Source organism: Glycine soja, chromosome 1 (assembly GCF_004193775.1).
Source record: "Glycine soja cultivar W05 chromosome 1, ASM419377v2, whole genome shotgun sequence".
Taxonomy (NCBI): Eukaryota; Viridiplantae; Streptophyta; class Magnoliopsida; order Fabales; family Fabaceae; genus Glycine; species Glycine soja.
Window position 1 is genome coordinate 10,425,878 of NC_041002.1, and position 18,402 is coordinate 10,444,279.

Genomic DNA, 18,402 nt, shown 5'->3' on the forward strand with positions numbered 1-18,402 from the left:
TTACTGGATGAGTTGTACGGTTCCCACATTTTTAAAAAAATTGATTTAGGAGCTGGGTACAATCAAGTGAGGATGGCTACTTGTGGCATTCCTATGACTGCATTCAGAACATATGGTGGTCATTTTGAATACCTTGTCATGCCATTTGGCCTCATGAATGCTCCTGCAACCTTTCAAGGCCTTAGGAATGTTGTTTTCATACAATTCCTGAGAAAATTTTTGCTATTTTTCTTTGATGATATTCTCATCTACAACAAGTCTTTATATGATCATGTCATACATCTACGGCAGGTACTTTCCACTATGAGGGTAATTCCTTATTTGCTAAGCATTCTAAATGCTACTTTGTTGTCCCTAAGGTGGAGTATCTCTGGTACTTTATAAGTGGAAAAGGGGTTGCCACAGATCCAGCTAAAATTGAGGCAATGTTGTCTTGGCCTCTAGCTCAAACATTAAAGCAAATTAGAGGATTTTTGCGTCTTGTATGGTATTATCGAAGATTTTTCCTAAGTTTGGGATTATGGCTAAACCATTGACTGAGATGGTCAAAAAAGATAGTTTTGTTTGGTCTACTGCAGCAACATTAGCCTTCCAACATTTAAAACAGTTGCTTTCTTCTACTCCTGTCTTATCTCTTCCTAATTTTTCCAAGGATTTTGTGGTTGAAGTAGATGCTTCAGGTTTTGGTATAGGGGCAATTTTAATGTAGGACTCTCATCCCATTGCCTACTTCAACAGGACACTAAACAAGAAGCAGCAATCTCTATCTACCTATGAAAAAGAGCTTTTGGCAGTGGTTTTGCAGTTCAGAAATAGAGACATTATTTAATGCCTAATCATTTTGTTATCAAGATTAACCATATTAGCTCGAAGTATATCTTGGAGTAGAAGCTTTCAATGGTGTTCCAACAAAAATGGTTGGTCAAGCTCATGAAGTTTGATTTCTTTATTGAGTATAGGCAAGGCAAGGAGAACGTGGTAGCAGATGCTCTTTCTAGAGTGGAGCCTATGGAATATTAGACCCTTATCACTCATAAAATCCAATCTGATATGCTTTAGAGAATTAAGCTTACTTGGTCCACTAATCCTTATCTTCAGAAGTTGATCTCTGATTTACAACATTTTGTTGCATCTCACAAACATTATTCATGGCTCAATGGTGAGCTCAGAAGGAAAGAGATGTTGGTAATGGGTTAGGATCCTACACTCAGATATGATTTACTTACTTAGCTCCACACCTCTGTTGTTGGAGGTCATTTAGGCCGAAATGCTACTTGGCAAAGGGTTAGGTCTGTCCTTTATTGGAAGGGATTGTTTAGAGATATTCAATTGTTTATACAGTAGTGTCTCATTTGTTAGCAGTGCAAATATGATACTACAGCTTCTCCTGGGCTTTTACAGCCTTTACCAATCCCTGACCATGTGTGGCAACATATTACAAAGGGTTAGGTCTGCATGGATTTCCTAACCCTATTACAAGTGACAAGGACACAGTTTTCATTAGCCAATTCTGGCAGGAATTCATGAGTCTTCACGGGGTTCAGCTGCAGCTTTCCACCTCTTATCACCCACAAACAGATGGGTAGACTAAGGCTGTTAAGAGGTGTTTGGAGACTTAGCTTTGGTGTATGTGTTTAGATAGACCTCATCATTGGGTTCATTAGCTCTCTTTAGCTAAATGGTGGTACAACACCACCTTCCATACTTCTGGCCATGCTACTATTTATGAAATTGTATATAGCCAGCCTTCTTCCATTTCATTGCCTTACTGTTATTCGTCTTTTACGACTAACTTTTGTATAGAAAAGTTTTCAAAAACGTATATATTGAAGAGAAAATTTGAAGGTGCAAAAGTTGTTGTCTCTCTAAGCTTGGACCGTGCGCTTAGCAAGGCTTAATCGCTAAGCGAGACATCAGCTACTTAGCGAGTAAGATGATTATTGAAGAGAATCTGCCATGTCATCACGCGCTCAGCACGTCATCAGCTCGTTCAAGGAGAAGATTGTCTTTTTTGTGCTTAGCGCGAGAATGACGTTTAGCCAAATTTCAATTACTCGGGCTAAGCGTGCCTTCATGAACAAAAAGCCCTTTTTAAGCCTGAATTGCGGAGAATGAAGGGGAGGTCTGAATAGACTACGTGAGCCTATTGCAGAACAAACAACAGAGGAAAAGCTGAGCAAGGAAGAAAAAGGTCCTAACTTTTAGGTAGATTTTAGGTTTAGGAGTGATTCCTAGGTTCCTAGAGGTGGAGGAGACATCCCCACTGCTTTGTAATCTGTTATTTTCTCTGAAACCCTTCTCCTATTTGTGAAAGGTACTCCCTTGTAATGGAGGGCTAGAATCCTTTGTTGGGAAATTCCGTTAAGTACTTGATGTAAATATTATTACTACCTATTTGAAGTTGTTTTTATGTGTTCAATGTTTCTATCTGTGCTTATGTTATGTATGCTTGAGGCTTGATCACCCATTTATGTGTAAGGTTAGGAGCTTTAGCATTGGAAAATGTACTGCATCCTTAGAACTGGATAGGTTAGGGCAAGGTTATCGAACTGCCAGACACGAAGTGCGGTAATTTAGTTTTTATCATGCTATAATTGTAATGTTGTTCGGTTAGGCTAAGTTCAACAAGAAACATCTGAGACTGAAGTTTAATTTGAATTAGGCCAAACTCGCGAGACATCAGTGTTTGGTATTTATGCCTTCAGCATAGAACACAAAAATAATTTCAAGTAGAGAAAAATCCTAATTGCATCAAGTATCTCAGTAGAAGGACCCAACGCTTTTACATATTTGTTTTCACACTCACTTGTTCACAATTACTGCTTTTACTTAGAATAGAATTACTTCTGTTTTTACTTCATGATAATCAATTCTTTACATAAATTCCTATTTATTGAATGGTGCTTTGCCAAGTAAAACAAGTTCCTTGAGTTCGATACTCGGTTCACACCATTTTAATTATTTACTTGACGACCTGATGCACTTGTCGGTTAGATTTCACATCCACAAAAACAAGTAGTACCAGGATGCTAACAAGTATTTTGGCACCGTTGCCGAGGAACTTCCCTTTATTTGGAAAAGTTTAGTTCAGTTCGTAGGTGTTATTCTTTATTCTTTGATTCGTTGTTTTTTTTTGTGAATATTTGTTTACAGCTGAATTTATTTTTCTTCGGAATTGGTTAACTGCTGTTCCTGCTTAGTTGTGTATGCATAGAAAGTCCTCTGCAGGTAATTTGGTTCCAATAGACTTGGAAATCGAAGCAACTTGTAGAAGGAACAGAGCAGAAAGGCATAGAATTTTTTTTGCAGGATATAGAAGCAGCGGCAATTCTTGAAGAACCTCAGTCTTCAGAGTCATCTTCTAGTTTTCCAGAGTCAAGAGAATCAGATACAACATTGCTTGAAGCTAACACAATGGCTGATGAGCAACCTAGACGAGTAACCCTTGAAGACTACTCAAGTTCAAGTGTGCCGCAATTTTTCACTAGTATTGCGCGGCCGGAGGTTCAAGCTCCGAATATCACATATCCACATTCTTTGATTCAGCTTATGCAGGGCAATCAATTTCATGGTTTTCCCAATGAAGATCCTGATGCACATCTAGCAACTTACATTGAAATTTGTAACATAGTCAGAATTGTTGGACTTCCAGAAGATGTTGTTAGGCTCAGGTTATTTTCATTTTCACTATCTGGAGAAGCCAATAGGTGGTTGCATTCATTCAAAGGTAATATCTTGAGGACTTGGGATGAAGTTGTGGAAAAGTTTCTGAATAAATATTTCCCAGAGTCCAACATTGTAGAGGGAAAGGCTGCCATATCTTCATTTCACCAGTTCCCAGATGAATCTTTGAGTGAAGCCCTAGAAAGATTCTGTAGCTTGCTGCGGAAAACTTCTACTCATGGATTCTCTGAGCCCATATAGCTGAATATTTTCATTGACGGGTTGAGGCCACAATCTAAGCAGCTCTTAGATGCTTCTGCAGGGGGTAAAATAAAGCTTAAGACTCCAGAAGAAGCCATGGAACTAATTGAGAATATGGCTACTAGTGATCACGCTATCTTGTGTGATAGAACATACTATCCCACCAAGAAGATTTTATTAGAGATGTCATCACAAGATGCTCTGCTGAGCAAAATAAGTTGTTGTCCAAGCAACTTGAGACTTTAACAGAAACACTGAGTAAGCTGTCAACTCAATTACATGTTTGTCAGCCTTCACCTTCTTTTGTTTTGCAGGTTGCAGGTTGCACACTTTGTGGAGGAGCTCATGAATCAGGCTGTTGTATTCCCGCTAAAGAATATATACATGAAGTTAATTATATGGGTGGACCAGGGTGGACCATTAAATAGGCCGCCACAACAAGGGCCTAACCTCTATGAGAGGACAACAAAGCTGAAGGAGACTCTTGCTCAATTCATGCAGGTTTCAATGTCAAATCACAAGAGTACTGAGTCGGCCATTAAATATTTGTAGATCCAGGTGGGACAGTTAGCTAAACAAATAGCTGACAACTCTTCCTCAAAATTTGGAGCCAACACAGAAAACAATCCAAAGGAAAAGTGTAAAGCTGTGATGACCCGTGGAAAAATGGAAACCATGGCTGAAGAAGAGAAGGATGATAAGATAGTGGATGGAGATAAACAATAGCTGGTAACTGAACCAACATATGAATTGGAGGACAATTTTTGTGAACTTGAGGAGATAGAAGATGAAGAGGATGAGCAGGAGAATGAGAATACAATAAGCAAGAATGAGAATGAAATAAATGATGACAAAAAAAAAAGAAAGAAGAAAAAGAAAAGGAAAACAATGAAAAAAGAGATGAAAACAAAAAGAGTAAGAGTGAGCAGTCTAGAGAAAAGAAGAAAGAGGTAGCTCAAGGAATTCTTGCACCCCAGATACAAAGGCTTCTTTGAGTCACTCTGCAATCCTTCATACACAGGGGCATGTGCTTTCTGAAAAGACTCTTGTCCAAGGTCACAAATCATATCCTCCAAGCGATCTCCCATTTATACATCAAACGGTTCAGTTGGGATCCACTCTGCATGTCTGTCATTTCACAATGTCATATCCATGTCGTATAATTCCTCTTAATTCCATCACACAACAGATGCTCTCGTATGTTGTCCAGTATTTGTCGTCTTCCATTCAAACAATTGATGCAAGGACAATAATATTTTCCATCTTCATCCGGTCGACCTCTTTCTGAAGCAAATTGTAAGAACTGCTCAATGCCTTCCTCATATTCTGGGCTGATGCGACTTTCATTCATTCAACTTTGATCCATCTAAGTAATAACTTTGTGATACTCTCAAAGTTATTCGATGCATGAAAATCTCATTTTTTTTATTATAGGTGTGGCCCTATCCAATTCAGGAAGACCGTCTTTTATGATAGCTTCATACATCAAGGTAAATTCTATTTTGTTAAATTTGATAAAATTTCAGCAGCATTTCACATTGGTATCCAAGTACATGACATGAAATCGGTGAAATTAATTTCCCGATAATCAAGTATGCACTCAGAGAACAACTAGAAATGCATTGTATTGAAATTTTATCAAATTAAACAAAATAATTTTAACCTTAACACATGAATCTACCATAAAAATATTAGTCTCCCCAAACCGTCCAAACGAACAATTCAAGATTGAATACAATGATTAATGCAAACTATCCACAAGAATCATTGCATTCAATCTCCAACGGGAATCTAAGGTTCACTCATAATGAACGCAATTTGTATATCATATATCAGTTGTCTTTACTGGCAGTGAATAAGTCAAACAATTTCAAACAGTCATACACAGTAGTCAAACAGTCATACAATGTGAATAAGTCAAACAATTTCAAGCAAGTTAATGTGTCATATTTTCTCTATTTCTATTTTCGGGGAACTAGTTATTTCATCCTCAGTCCCATGGGATATGTACTCCAGTGATTTTTTATTTTAGGTGGGGATGAGGAATTTGACCTCTTGTGGCTACAGTTGTTGTTCTCTCTCTTGTAGCTCAGAGATCAGAAAAGGAATTTGGTTAAATTTGCTTAGCACCCTCCTTTTTCCTTTGTTGTTTTCAGATCTTGGTTCTTCTATAATCATTTTTTCCTCCGAGGCATTTAAGGGGGCAGTTATGACCTTTCTATTGCATATTCATGACATTGGGATGGGGTTTTGTAGGAGAAAAGTGAGTTCTACATTCAGAACTTTGGCATGAATTGGTTCTTTGCCATGCCTCTTTGGTGTCTAATGTAAGGGTGGGTTACTTCTACACTCTTATAACAAAAAATGACTTTTTCTTTCACTATGGTGACCCTTGTGTATACTAATGCTTAACTCACTTTTAAGCACAATTCATTAGTGTCAGACTGTTGCAATTTAATGAATTTTCTCTTAGAAGTTAGAAATAAAATATCTTCACCTACCACCCCGAAACTAGCACCTGAACTTTTTACATTTTATAACATATATGCTCTTTTTCTGCATAACCTAATCAACATTTTTCTGCTTAGGTGGCTGTGTCTACCAACAAGGAAGTGTATGGCCATATCCCTTTCTTAACTGATAACAGGGAAGTGAGATATATATAAATTAATTTTTGAATTGATCAAAGTTTGAAGGGTCTGCTCCCACCAAAGTGGCAGAGTTACAGTTTACAGAGAAGACCGACATGTATGTAATGTACAACACAGCTAGCTCTGATAAATTGACCGAACTTTGACTCCAAAATGAAAAAGAAGCCAAGGAATGGAATTAGCTGGCGACACCGACGGATCAAAGTCATGGCGTGACCCTGGATTGTCTTTCAATTAGATAATAATGAATTTCAATTTATCAATTCAAATTACACCTTTATATCCTCAATTGGAAGGTTAATTAGAGGGATGATGGCTTTCTCTTAAACATACTTTGTGACTTAATTTCTTTCTTTGCTACACTATCAACTATAAATATCCAAATCAATGTGGAAATATATGTGGGACACTTAATTTTAACATTATTTAGCACTGAATTTATTGAGAAAGAAAAATTAGGAAGATGGATCAATATTTGGTAGAGGTGTTAAAATAAGTTTCAGCTCAAACCAATTAATGAATCATGTTTATTGTATTGTAAGATCACTTGTTCCCTTTTCTAGTATCTTTTCTTATCTCCCATTAAAAAATGACATGTAACTGAAAAAGAAAAAGTAGTCAGACTAATGCTATTGATTTTTTTAATTGGAGTGACATTTTTTAATTACAGATTAAAAAAACAGCAACAAGTGATTTGTTTCCCTATTTGATAGCTCATCCATATGCCCCATGGTCAAATGCATGCATGATTTATGTTGTCCCATGACTTTCAATTTTGTCATGCTCTTCACATCAGTGCAACTTGCAAGAGGACAACCATCCAAGCCCACTCTATCTTGTGCAAGTAAAAACCTTTGGTTGTTGATTTGAGGAATTTGTGTTTAATCTATTTTGTTTTTAATTATGGAAGTTGTTGTTGTAGTCACAAGATGTATTATGGAGTGTTTTAGTGTATAAATTAGATCTTAGTGGGAAAATATTAACGAGAGTTCTTTAATTTGATGTACAACTAGCATGTCTTTCCTTTTTATTTGCTTTACTAATTTTAGAAGTTCTTCGTTCTAACTGCTATTCAAGTTTGTGTTTCTAGTCTGAACCATAAACTTAGTGTGATGCTTTTCAGGCCTCAAATGTAGAACAAGAGAATGCAATTAAAACTTGTAAATGTTAGCAGAATATAGAACACTCTGAAGCAACTAAAAAGGTAGAAGAGGCAGAACAATATGCACTAACAATAGACACAGAAGAAACAGCAAAAATGCAGCATGCAGAATAACCAATCAAGGCAGAATGAAGAAGGCAGAAAAACCAACCAAAAACACAGTAAAAACACTCTGAAGTAAGGATGTGCGGGCACAAACCTTCTAGAAGCAAAATATCCAAAATCTTGGTGCCATTAGATATTGTCTTCGGTAGCAATTTATTTTGCAATTTGTTTTTTTCCTCCAAGGCACTAACAAATAACTCAATCACCACATACATCAATCATCAAACAGATATCAATTAAGTCTAAATAGCATACATATGGCAATGTTAGAAAGTGGTTGAGGTTCAGGTTCAGCTCAATGCTGCATGTTGTTATTGATGCATAGAAGCATAAACTGGTTGGTGATTGCCAAGAGTAATCAAAGGGGTGTTGTGCTAACAAACTCAAATATTAAAATAGACAGGTAAATTTGTATTTTAATGTGGAGGTTCAGAACTATTATATTCTACTCATGTGGATACTGAAAGTTATACATGATCTCTTTTGGTGTGTTGTTTATTTTCAGTTATGTTTCTTAAGTATCATATTTGTCTAAGTTTGATTTCTTAACCATCTTCTATAAAAAAATCATGCGTGCTTTGGCAGTAAGGGCATGTTCGCCATTTGCACCTCAGCCAGCAACCACTTTCTTCATCCAATTGCTTTCCAACAAGTTCATTTAACAACTTTGTTTCAGTTACATACATATTGTACAAATCACAACTCAGAACCAAGCAGCATTGATCACAATTCAAATTTTAATAAATACATAAACAATGCTCAGAAAAAACAAACTTTTGTCTTACCTCTCCTTTCTAAAAGATAACACCAAAACTCCAACCAATCACTTAAACTGGAGGGATATTTTCTTCTCGTTTAGGTGCTAAGTTGTCCTTTTGTTTCTTCAAGTAACACTGAATCAATGAAATGAAATGGCATTAAGCATATTATGTACTGAACAAAATAGGGAAAAACTTGAATAGAAATTTAATGAATAAAATTAATAATTGCACAAACAATTACTATTGTGGACATAACCTCACTAGCATTGAAGCATATTATGTAATCCAATAATTAAGAAATGGATAGGACTAATGTCTCCTAATTGATTTTGCAATATGCTACAAGAGGGTTTCATGGATGGCAGACAAGCCACCTTGTGAAAGTAGGCAAATATGTATCAGCAATATTAGTAGCAGGGGCCTAAGTGGCAGCATTCAAAGATGGGAGTGTAGGATGTCTTCATAACTGATGTTTCTATGTTTTGTTTTTGAACCAGCAAAATGCTAAGCTTAGGGATATTTGTTAGAAATGGAACTCATTTTGCAATTCAGCGCATAATGAAGTTGTGTGGTTTTCACTAGTTTTCATTATATTTCATCTACGTTGGATCAATTCAAACCATGGAATGTAATAGCATTATATTCCATTTCCCTCCATTCGATCCTTCTCCACCAATCGAAACATTAGTGTGTCAAGATTGTATGCAATAAAGTGGCTTAAGTTTGAGTCCATAAATTGCTTTATTCAGATTATATACAAGGGATTTATCAGAGGACTCCACACAAACATGGGGCAGCCAATAACCTCCTTATTCCAGACCTCTGAAAACTACAGCCTCTGACAGTTAGGATGGGAAGTCCAAATCTTTAGAAACTTAAAAAGAGAACCAAAAACCTTCTCAGTTTTATGAAACTGCACAATGTGACATCCTGGGATTTCTACTCGGAATTTTGTAAGTATTACATTTAAATAATTATATAAATATATATTATTCAGTATATATATATATATTGGGGGAGAAATACGCGGGCTAGACTAATTAACGAAGGGTAACCCATAACTGGATGAATATATATTAATTCGCAATTAATTAGTCTAAAAATTATCATTTTGCAGTAACTTATAATTAAACAAAACCAACCTCTAAACCACGCTCAGGGTCTCATTCTGAGCGTTTTGATATATATATATATATATATATATATATATATATATATATATATTGCCTACTTTTGAAAACGGGCCCCGACGGGTGCAGAGAAACGTGAAGAACTGGAATCAGAGAGGCGGCATGCAAATCGAGGCAAGATTTTGGCATCCAAAAATGTCCAATTTTTTTTTCTTCTTTTATGGCTGAGTATGTGGTCAAATCAAAGGAAAAGGTGGGCCCTTTTTGCTCCAATTAAAAGAGGACATGTGGAATTTGCTTTTTGAAAAGAAAATGAAAAAGAAAAGAAAAATCATTTTTATAAAAAGCCAAATCTTCTCTCTCTTTCTCCAGAATATTCCAGCGCTCCCTTTTCTCCCTCCACGCTGCTTTTTCTTCCTCTTCTTCTCCACCATTGTTGTCTCTTTTGAAGCTCCAAATTCCTCTTCATTTCCACACCAAATTGCAAGGAAAACCTGTTTTTGGAGTCTAGGAGCCTACCTCTACCTCATGGGTGTTGGGTTTTTGGGAGCTATAATGGGTAGTTCTACTAGGTTATTGCTTTAGGGTAGTTGTTTGTGAAGGAAATTGTTGTAATTATGCTAAACTTGACATGTTTGATGTAAGCAAAACTACCCATGTTGATTTAGGGTTTAATAATGATGCTTTGAGATATATGTATGCTTAAAAGGTAGATAGAAAACTTGTAGAGAGGATGGGAAGAGTTAACTTAGAGTTAAATGTGAGAATGGTAGTGTTGTAGGTGGAAAAATGTGAGATTTTGAGGGTTAGAAAGTCAAATTTGAGGTTAGTGGAAATTGGAGTCTAAAGTGAGTTGATTTTAGTTTAGAATGTCAATTAGGACTTATAAAGCTTGGTCAGAGCAAATGAGGAAAATGAGTGACAAATATGAAAAAAAAGAGCCATTTATAGTGTAAATTGAGTGTTGAGAGGTCAAATTTTGAATAGGTGGAGATTTTACCTTAAAATCAGTTTGAGCAAGTCTAATTCAATGTTATAGACTTGATGAAGATGAGAGTTTATCCCAAAATTACCCAATTCTCATTTTCACTTTTCAAACCTTGAAAATTCACTAAATTTGGTGGGTTTTGGATACCTATGTTTTGCTTTACCTTGGTTTGAAGTTTGTTGTTGGTTTAAACATGATTCATACATGGTTTAGGACTTGTAGGATCCAATTTGAGTGGAATTGGATGCATGTAAGCTAGATTTCGAAAATCTGCAAAATTATGCAGAAAAAGCTGTCCAATTGTGCACCAAATCTGCCAATTATGCAGAAAAAAAATGGTTGTGCAGTGTTGGTTTCTGCTGTCACGGGAAAGGTAGTATATCTCGCGTTCTAGACATTCTTTAGCAGATCCCAATGGTCAAAACTTAGATTTCTGTATTAGGAACCCTCAGTTAATATTTCAAGGCGATCCAATGGTTAACGAATCGGAACAAAGAGGATTTTACTGAGGTATGTGGGTTGGAAAAAATATGTGGAATTTGAATGAATCTTGTGTAAAGATTTCTACCTTCACTCTGTTTTTAAGGTAGTTTCATGACAAATGGAATTGAATTGTTTAGATATTGTGAAAGCTTGGAGAGGTTGATGGGGACCCGGTGATGAACTAATTTTAAAGGTGGGCAACTGGGGATGGTGGGCTTATGCCTGGGCTTGTGGAAATGGGATATTTGTTTTGCGCCATCGCCCGATCGCCACCTAGTACCACATATGACGGGTGCCCCATAACCCAATAAGCTCGGTGTGAGAAAGTGTGGAAGAGTCAGTCCTCCAACTTTTATTAGTTGACCACTGAGTGGTACTTGGGGATATGTCGCGGGGGTCAGGAGACCTTGGGGACGCCAAGTGGGGTGCTATTGCCCAAAACCAAGCTTGGCCAATCCTGACCCAACCCGGGCATAGTCAGTCAGTGAGAACCGGTGACGTACCTAAGCAGGCGAGCTCCTGGCAGTCAAACAATAAAAGAACAAAAGTCCACGAAGCAAGGAGGCTTGTGTGGCGGCTGGCCAGCTATCTATTTTGTGTTATATCTGAAAAATCCCCTCTGGTAATTGATTACCATTCGTGTAATCGATTACAAGGGTTAAAAATTGAAACAGGATGTTCAGTAGCTTCTGGTAATCGATTACACAGTGTTATATGCTATTGGTAATCGATTACCAATTGTGTGTAATCGATTACATAGGGTTATATGCTACTGGTAATCGATTACCATTTATGTGTAATCAATTACACATTGTAACTTTTAGGTTCCAATGTGCAAAGGCTATTGTAATTCGTTTTTGGGCACTGGTAATCGATTACATACTTGGGTAATCGATTACCAGAGAGAGGAAATCTCTTGAAAAAGACATTTTGACTGTGCGTAGCCGTTATGGGACGCATTCTATTGTTACCTGTGTAGTTAGATTTCTTGTGAAAGAGTCTACCCTCCTTCTTTTATCTCTTGTAGATCGCGATGGCAGCGCAGTTGATCCATGATCGCGTTGTGATGGAGTGCCTAGAGGGTGTTTGGGAGACCCTCGAAGGCAATGAGAGGTGCCGATTTCGTGGCACAATTCGACTCGCTGCTACTTCGCTAGTACATCCGGAGCAACCCGCACGCACACTTCAGCAGCCCGTGGAGTGGATACTACCTACTCCTACTCCATATCGACTAGTTGAGCCGGTTCAAGTGATAGAGGTGTCATCCTCTGAAGAGGATCTTGAACAGGACCCAGAGGGGTTACCTCCTGAACCTGCTGTGGATGCCCCTGACTTACCAGAGGATGATGAGGACCCGCTCCCTGATGTTGATTCTCTAGAGGATTTTATGTCAGCATCTGAGGCAGACTCTACAGAGGAGAGCGGCCCTGGAGGGACAGTGAATAGTGACGACTCTTCATCACAGTAGACAACTCCTTAGATTAGGCGTATATACTTTTTGTGGGTGGGTGTATCTAGTTCAAACAGCTAGGTTTACTCTTTTGATTTTTGGGTGGGTAGACCTCTTGTATAGAAATTTTGATGATTGTATATATTGTGGCTGAAGCCACCACAGTTGTTACCTTTGCTCTGGATGTCACTGTGCTATTTTGCAAACTCCCATATTTTGGACAGTTTTTGATGATGAAAACAAATATGTTTTATCTTATTATTTGAAAAAGAAATGTTAACGAACTTTATTTGAAAAGAGTTTATCGACCGCACCTTATTATTTCTCACGTGACGACCTAAAATGATGACTGGTATTTTTTTTGAGAGAGAAAAATAGTTTGGAGGTTATGAGTGATCAGAAAGAAATGAATCCGAATAGAGTTGTGAACTGGCCATTAAGGACTCTATAGTGATAATTTTCCTTCTGAAATTAATTACCGTGAAATGAATAACAGTGCGAAAAAAAAGAGAAAAAAATTTCCCATGGTTTCTGCTATTTAATTTATTACTATTAAACCAGTCATTATTTAGGGACGCCACACATAAAAGTTAGACTATGATCTGATTTAAATTGTGAAGGAGTGCAACAAGAACATTTGTCTAAGGAAGATTTTATTAGATGTTTGCCAAATTCAAAATGCATTGACTGTTATTTAAATGGGAAACAAGTCATCTTTTGTTATAACAAATAATCCTAATCAATTGGGTTTCTATAGCTATGGAAAATCACTTGATTAGACAAGGTTTAAACCAGCAAAACTAGCTTAGTCAAAAGAAAAATGAAGCACTCTTGACTCTAACAATGCAATCAAACAATCATTGTTGTGTTATGATGATTCTATTTTCTTCACATATGAGTTAAGGAAGCGATCTGAGATGAAAGCGGGAAAAGACTAGCCAAAAATAGCTCACATTTCCCTTATTTAGATGTGAGGAGTTAGAAAAGCTATTTTAGAATTATGATTGGTGTGGTTGTCCAGGTATTTAATTTCTTTATTTTTTAACAATACAAGGTTGCATGTTTATGATATGGGTACATTTAAACAATTTTATATTGGAAGGCATTATTGACCATATTATTACCAGTATAATGACATTTCATATTTTGTTATAAATTATAATTACATAGATAATAATTACATTATAAACTAGAATGTAAGTGATAACATTACTAAAATAATAATGTATTAATTACATTTTAATTATTAAATTAATTATGTAAAAAGAAGTATAATTATATTTTTATGAGATACATTTATTTTATTTATATAAAAATAAATATTTTTTAATCAAAATATCTAGAAAATATGCACTTAAGAGTTTATCACCCAAACATCAAATTAATTTAGGTAAAAGTAACTTTTCAGATAAGAGTTTCTTGAATAAATTCTTTGCCTATAAGATCTTTTATAATAGTATATCCAAACAGGCCGTACATTGAGAAACAAAAGTATTTATTTTTCATTGGCTTTGTTTTTCATTATTCATCATATTTTTAATTATTTATTTGTTTCTTATTTAATCTAGTTGAAATTGAGCTGATGTAGTTCACATTTATATTGTTGACACTTATTTCTTATTTGTCTAAGAATGGGCCAATGTTACAATGGAATGCTCATTTTATTTATTACTTTATTTGTTTGTTTTGTACTGTATCAAAATGAGGTCAATGTGACCTAACTCAAGTCAAAGAAGTAGGGTAATAAAAGCAATAAGAAAATTATAATAGACTAATGAAAGCTACTAGCTATAGGCGGCCCATGTGCTAGCCCATTAATCCTTTTTCTAAAATTAAAAAAGAAAGAAGCAGAGAAATAATAAATATAAACAAAGCTCATGGATCTAACCTACTTGTTGAATTTTAAATAAGAAGAGAAAGAAAAAACAACATAATGTCCCATTACCCTACAAATTAAGAAACAACATAACAAGAAATAAAATAAAGATTCTGGGATCAAATTTGTCAAATGTAATTTGTTTGTGTATAAAGGATGAAAAATCAATAAAAAGGGATAAAATAATTAGAGATTAATAAAATTTGGTGTTCGTAAAATGATGACGAAATGGACGGTGATTATATATGCCGTGACTTTATGCTTTATCTTTGTCTCTAATTATTTTTCTTACAATGAAAAGAAAGTATTTATACTGTCATGTTCTCCTGTCTATTAAAGAAAAAAGTATTTATATAAGTTCATCAATTTTCTCTTTCAATTTCTCTATAGTTTGTGTTTTTGTTTTTTCCCACTTGAAACACTAGGTAAAAGTCGGAGAGAAGGGAGTGTTGTCTTAATTCATTACAAAAGACATCTCACAAGCTTGAAAAATGTCAACCAAATCTTTCACGTCAATGTTGTTTAACCTCTCGCTGTTTCACATTGAATCCTTTTGACATTTTAAAGTTTTTATATTTATCAATATTATTTTTACTTATTTAAATAATTTGAACTCTAACCACACAATATGATCCATCAATTTCATTCAAAGTGGAATAAATTAAAATACGCTTCCCATTAACAGTTTATTTACAAGGACATACATGAATTGCAATATATCTTTTTAAAAGTTTGAAACTACAACAAACTCAAGCTTCTAATCATTTTTACCAAGGATCTTACGATTGTATGCATGAACGTCTAAATACACCACTTGTGTATTGACTACTCTAAATTTAAAAGGATCTCACTTAATTTTAAAATGTTAAGACTCAAACAATTAAATTATAAGACACCAAAACTCCACATGAGCAAGCTAGTGTTTAATTGGAATACCGTTTTCTTAATTCACCATCCACTAAAATAAGGGATGCATTGTCACTCCTCACGCCACATAGAAATATGACGTCATAATTAATTTGACTTTGGGAGTTGAAGGAGGAAGTAGCCATTTGGAACCTTCAATCATGCAAAGTCTAATTAATATGAAAATCTTTTCGAAATTTGTTATTATTCTTTTTATTCTTTTTTAATCTAATTTTAGAACTGAGTCATAAAAGACTCAAAAGAAATAGAATTGGATTATATTAAACTAAATATAGAAAAAAGAGCTTTTAGCTTTTTTACTTTTTTAAAAATGTTTTTATAATTTTTTTCTGTTTTTTTCTTGACTTTTATACTTTATTTTTAACGAAATAGGGTGGTCACATATAAGACATATAACAAGCTTGAAAAATGTCAACCAAAGATTTCACCTCCCACTTTATATACTTTTAGCTAAACTAATACATCATGTTAGTATCTTTATTATATTTTAAACTTGTTATAATTACCATCCAAATCATTTGTATCTATTTCAATAATTTAAGCTATATCCACAATACAAATCATCTATTTCATATAAAATTAAATAAATTAAAATACATTTCCCATTTTCATGAATTTATAGGGACATATATTGACTACATTATGTCCTTTTAAAAGCTTGAAGCTAGAACAATAATAAATTTCCAATTATTTTTAACAAAGGTGTTATCATAGTGCACATGAACACCAAAACTCACTTAATCAAAATTTACAAGGATCTCACTTAATTTTAAAATGCCAAGACTAAAGCAAATAAATTACAAGACACCAAAACTCAACAACTCGAGCAATCTAGTATTGAATTGGAATACCATTTTCTAATTCACCATCCACTAAAACATGGGGTGCATTATTCCTCAAGCCAGACAAAAATGTGGTAATTAATTAAACCTTGGGAGTTGGAGGAGGAAGTAGCCATTTGGAGCCTTCAATCATCGCAAGTGTTATGTAAGGTTTGACCTCCGTTTCACTTAGTTGCTTAGTTATAGTAGCACGCCCTTTGGGGTCTGCACCAGGTCCCGAGTTCTGATACTCTCCAAAACGAACAGTTCTATAAGTAGTCATGTATTGTATTGATTAGTATGACACCAAATCTAGTTTAAAAGTTTATAAAATGAAAAGATGACAAGTATTGTGTGTAATGCATCATAAATACACATTTATGTAAAATTGGTCATGAAGAGTTAAATTAGAAAGTTACTTGTCATGTTCAGGGTGATTGTTGTTACTCCACCCTAATTTATTTACAATGTCACTCATGTTGCTGTATGCAAAGACCACTCTAGGATGAGACATCCATGCTCTCCCCAAGAAAGTGCCAGTCCCAGTTCCAGTAACGTCACAATGTACAAATGAGTAGGCATTGTCCTCTGTCTCGCTTTTCCTTGCTTGTGCCACTATAACAGTAATCCCATTGTCGCCAAGCGTTCTTAACTCAGTACTCTACATCATAAAATAAATCCTCAATACCTATTACAATTATATTTAGTATATCACAAATAAATTGAAATATACAAATATTACAATTCACGAAATTTTAGATACCACATATAGTGACTTCCCACTTCCAAAAATATAATCCATGGTGCCTTGAATTAAGCAGTCTTTGAAAAAATGTCTATTCCTATCATCGCAAATTGTGTCCTGGAATCCATACATCTTGCAATTATAAAATGCTGCTTTGTCACCCGAAATACGCAATGCCACTGCTTGACCTCCTGGCGTTTTTGGATCAGGTCTCGGTGCAGTGTTCTATACAGTCAAATTCACAAACCACAAACAAAAAACATGATAAGAAAAATGCAAACCCAAAAGATAAGTTTTCATCATTTAATTAACAAGACTTTGGAGGAAGATTGTATACAAACCGAGATCATGATGTTAGCTGCCACAAAATAATCTGATTCAACAATCAATGTAGCACTATCAACAGTGCCATATTGTTGTGCAGTGCCCCCAAAAGTCAAGTTTGGCATTTTCTCTGGTACCCCATACAAGGTGACAAAAGGCTTTGTCTTCTCAATTTTGATTTTCTCATTATAATTTCCAGCTCCAATGTAAATAATTACACGCTTAGTGTTCCCACTAGGTATACTTTTAATGGCATCAGTGATGGTCTTGAATTCCCCACTGCCATCTTGCATCACCTTTACAACCTTAGCGCCTTCTTCAGCAGTCACCAATGCTGGGTCCACGGTGCTCTTTCTTTGATCTAAAGGCCCCACATTAGTATTATACCATTCACCTAATTGTGCTTTGTTCGCGGGAATTGGCACAGTGTCATCAGATAAAACAACCTTTGTTGTTAGAAAAGCTACTACAAGAGTCACTTGAATGGTAAAACATATAGTTCTTGAAGCCATATTACTAGTTTTCTTTTTCTTTTTGGATTTGTTTCTTAGGTGAATAGGTGATTGCAATTGCAATTTATAAGAAATATAGAACAAGTGAGATTCCTATTTTTGAGACAATATTCACTTTTAGAAAAGTTAATTTGATTCAACGGTGTTTTTTGTTAAGCTAAAATTAAACAAGTGGTTAAAAGTTGATGGATTTGAGGTTATAGTTTAATAAATAGATTAATTTTTTAGTTGAAGACAAAAACATTTCTAAGGAGTTTTAATTTCTAATCATACACGTGTGTAGCTTGAAATCGAAAACATTTTTCTCCACACAAAATTAAGTATAGTTTTCCACAACAAATGTAGGCTATGAACCAATTGGGAAATTTTGAGGTTGGTTTGCATGAACCATTATGTTGTGATGATTTATAATATTTTATTTTAACTAGGATTCAACTGCTATTTTTTTAGGCATTTTAAAGAGTATAAATACATTTCCCAAAAATAGTAGGGTTGGTAGCACAATATATCTTTACTCACAATTTTAAGCTTTAGAATTTTGAT

At 35.2% G+C, this 18,402-nt stretch overlaps 1 protein-coding gene across 1 annotated transcript; it reads right to left on the reverse strand.

Annotated features, from left to right (window-relative positions):
• Window positions 1-16,036: 16,036 nt before the first annotated feature.
• Window positions 16,037-17,890, reverse strand: LOC114412503 (pectinesterase PPME1-like). The gene is made up of 4 exons (XM_028376432.1): window positions 17,365-17,890; window positions 17,042-17,248; window positions 16,698-16,939; window positions 16,037-16,547 (listed from the first exon to the last, which is right to left on the reverse strand). The coding sequence occupies exons 1-4, from the start codon at window positions 17,857-17,859 to the stop codon at window positions 16,382-16,384; spliced, it is 1,110 nt and encodes a 369-aa protein (XP_028232233.1). The 5' UTR covers window positions 17,860-17,890; the 3' UTR covers window positions 16,037-16,381.
• Window positions 17,891-18,402: the final 512 nt, after the last annotated feature.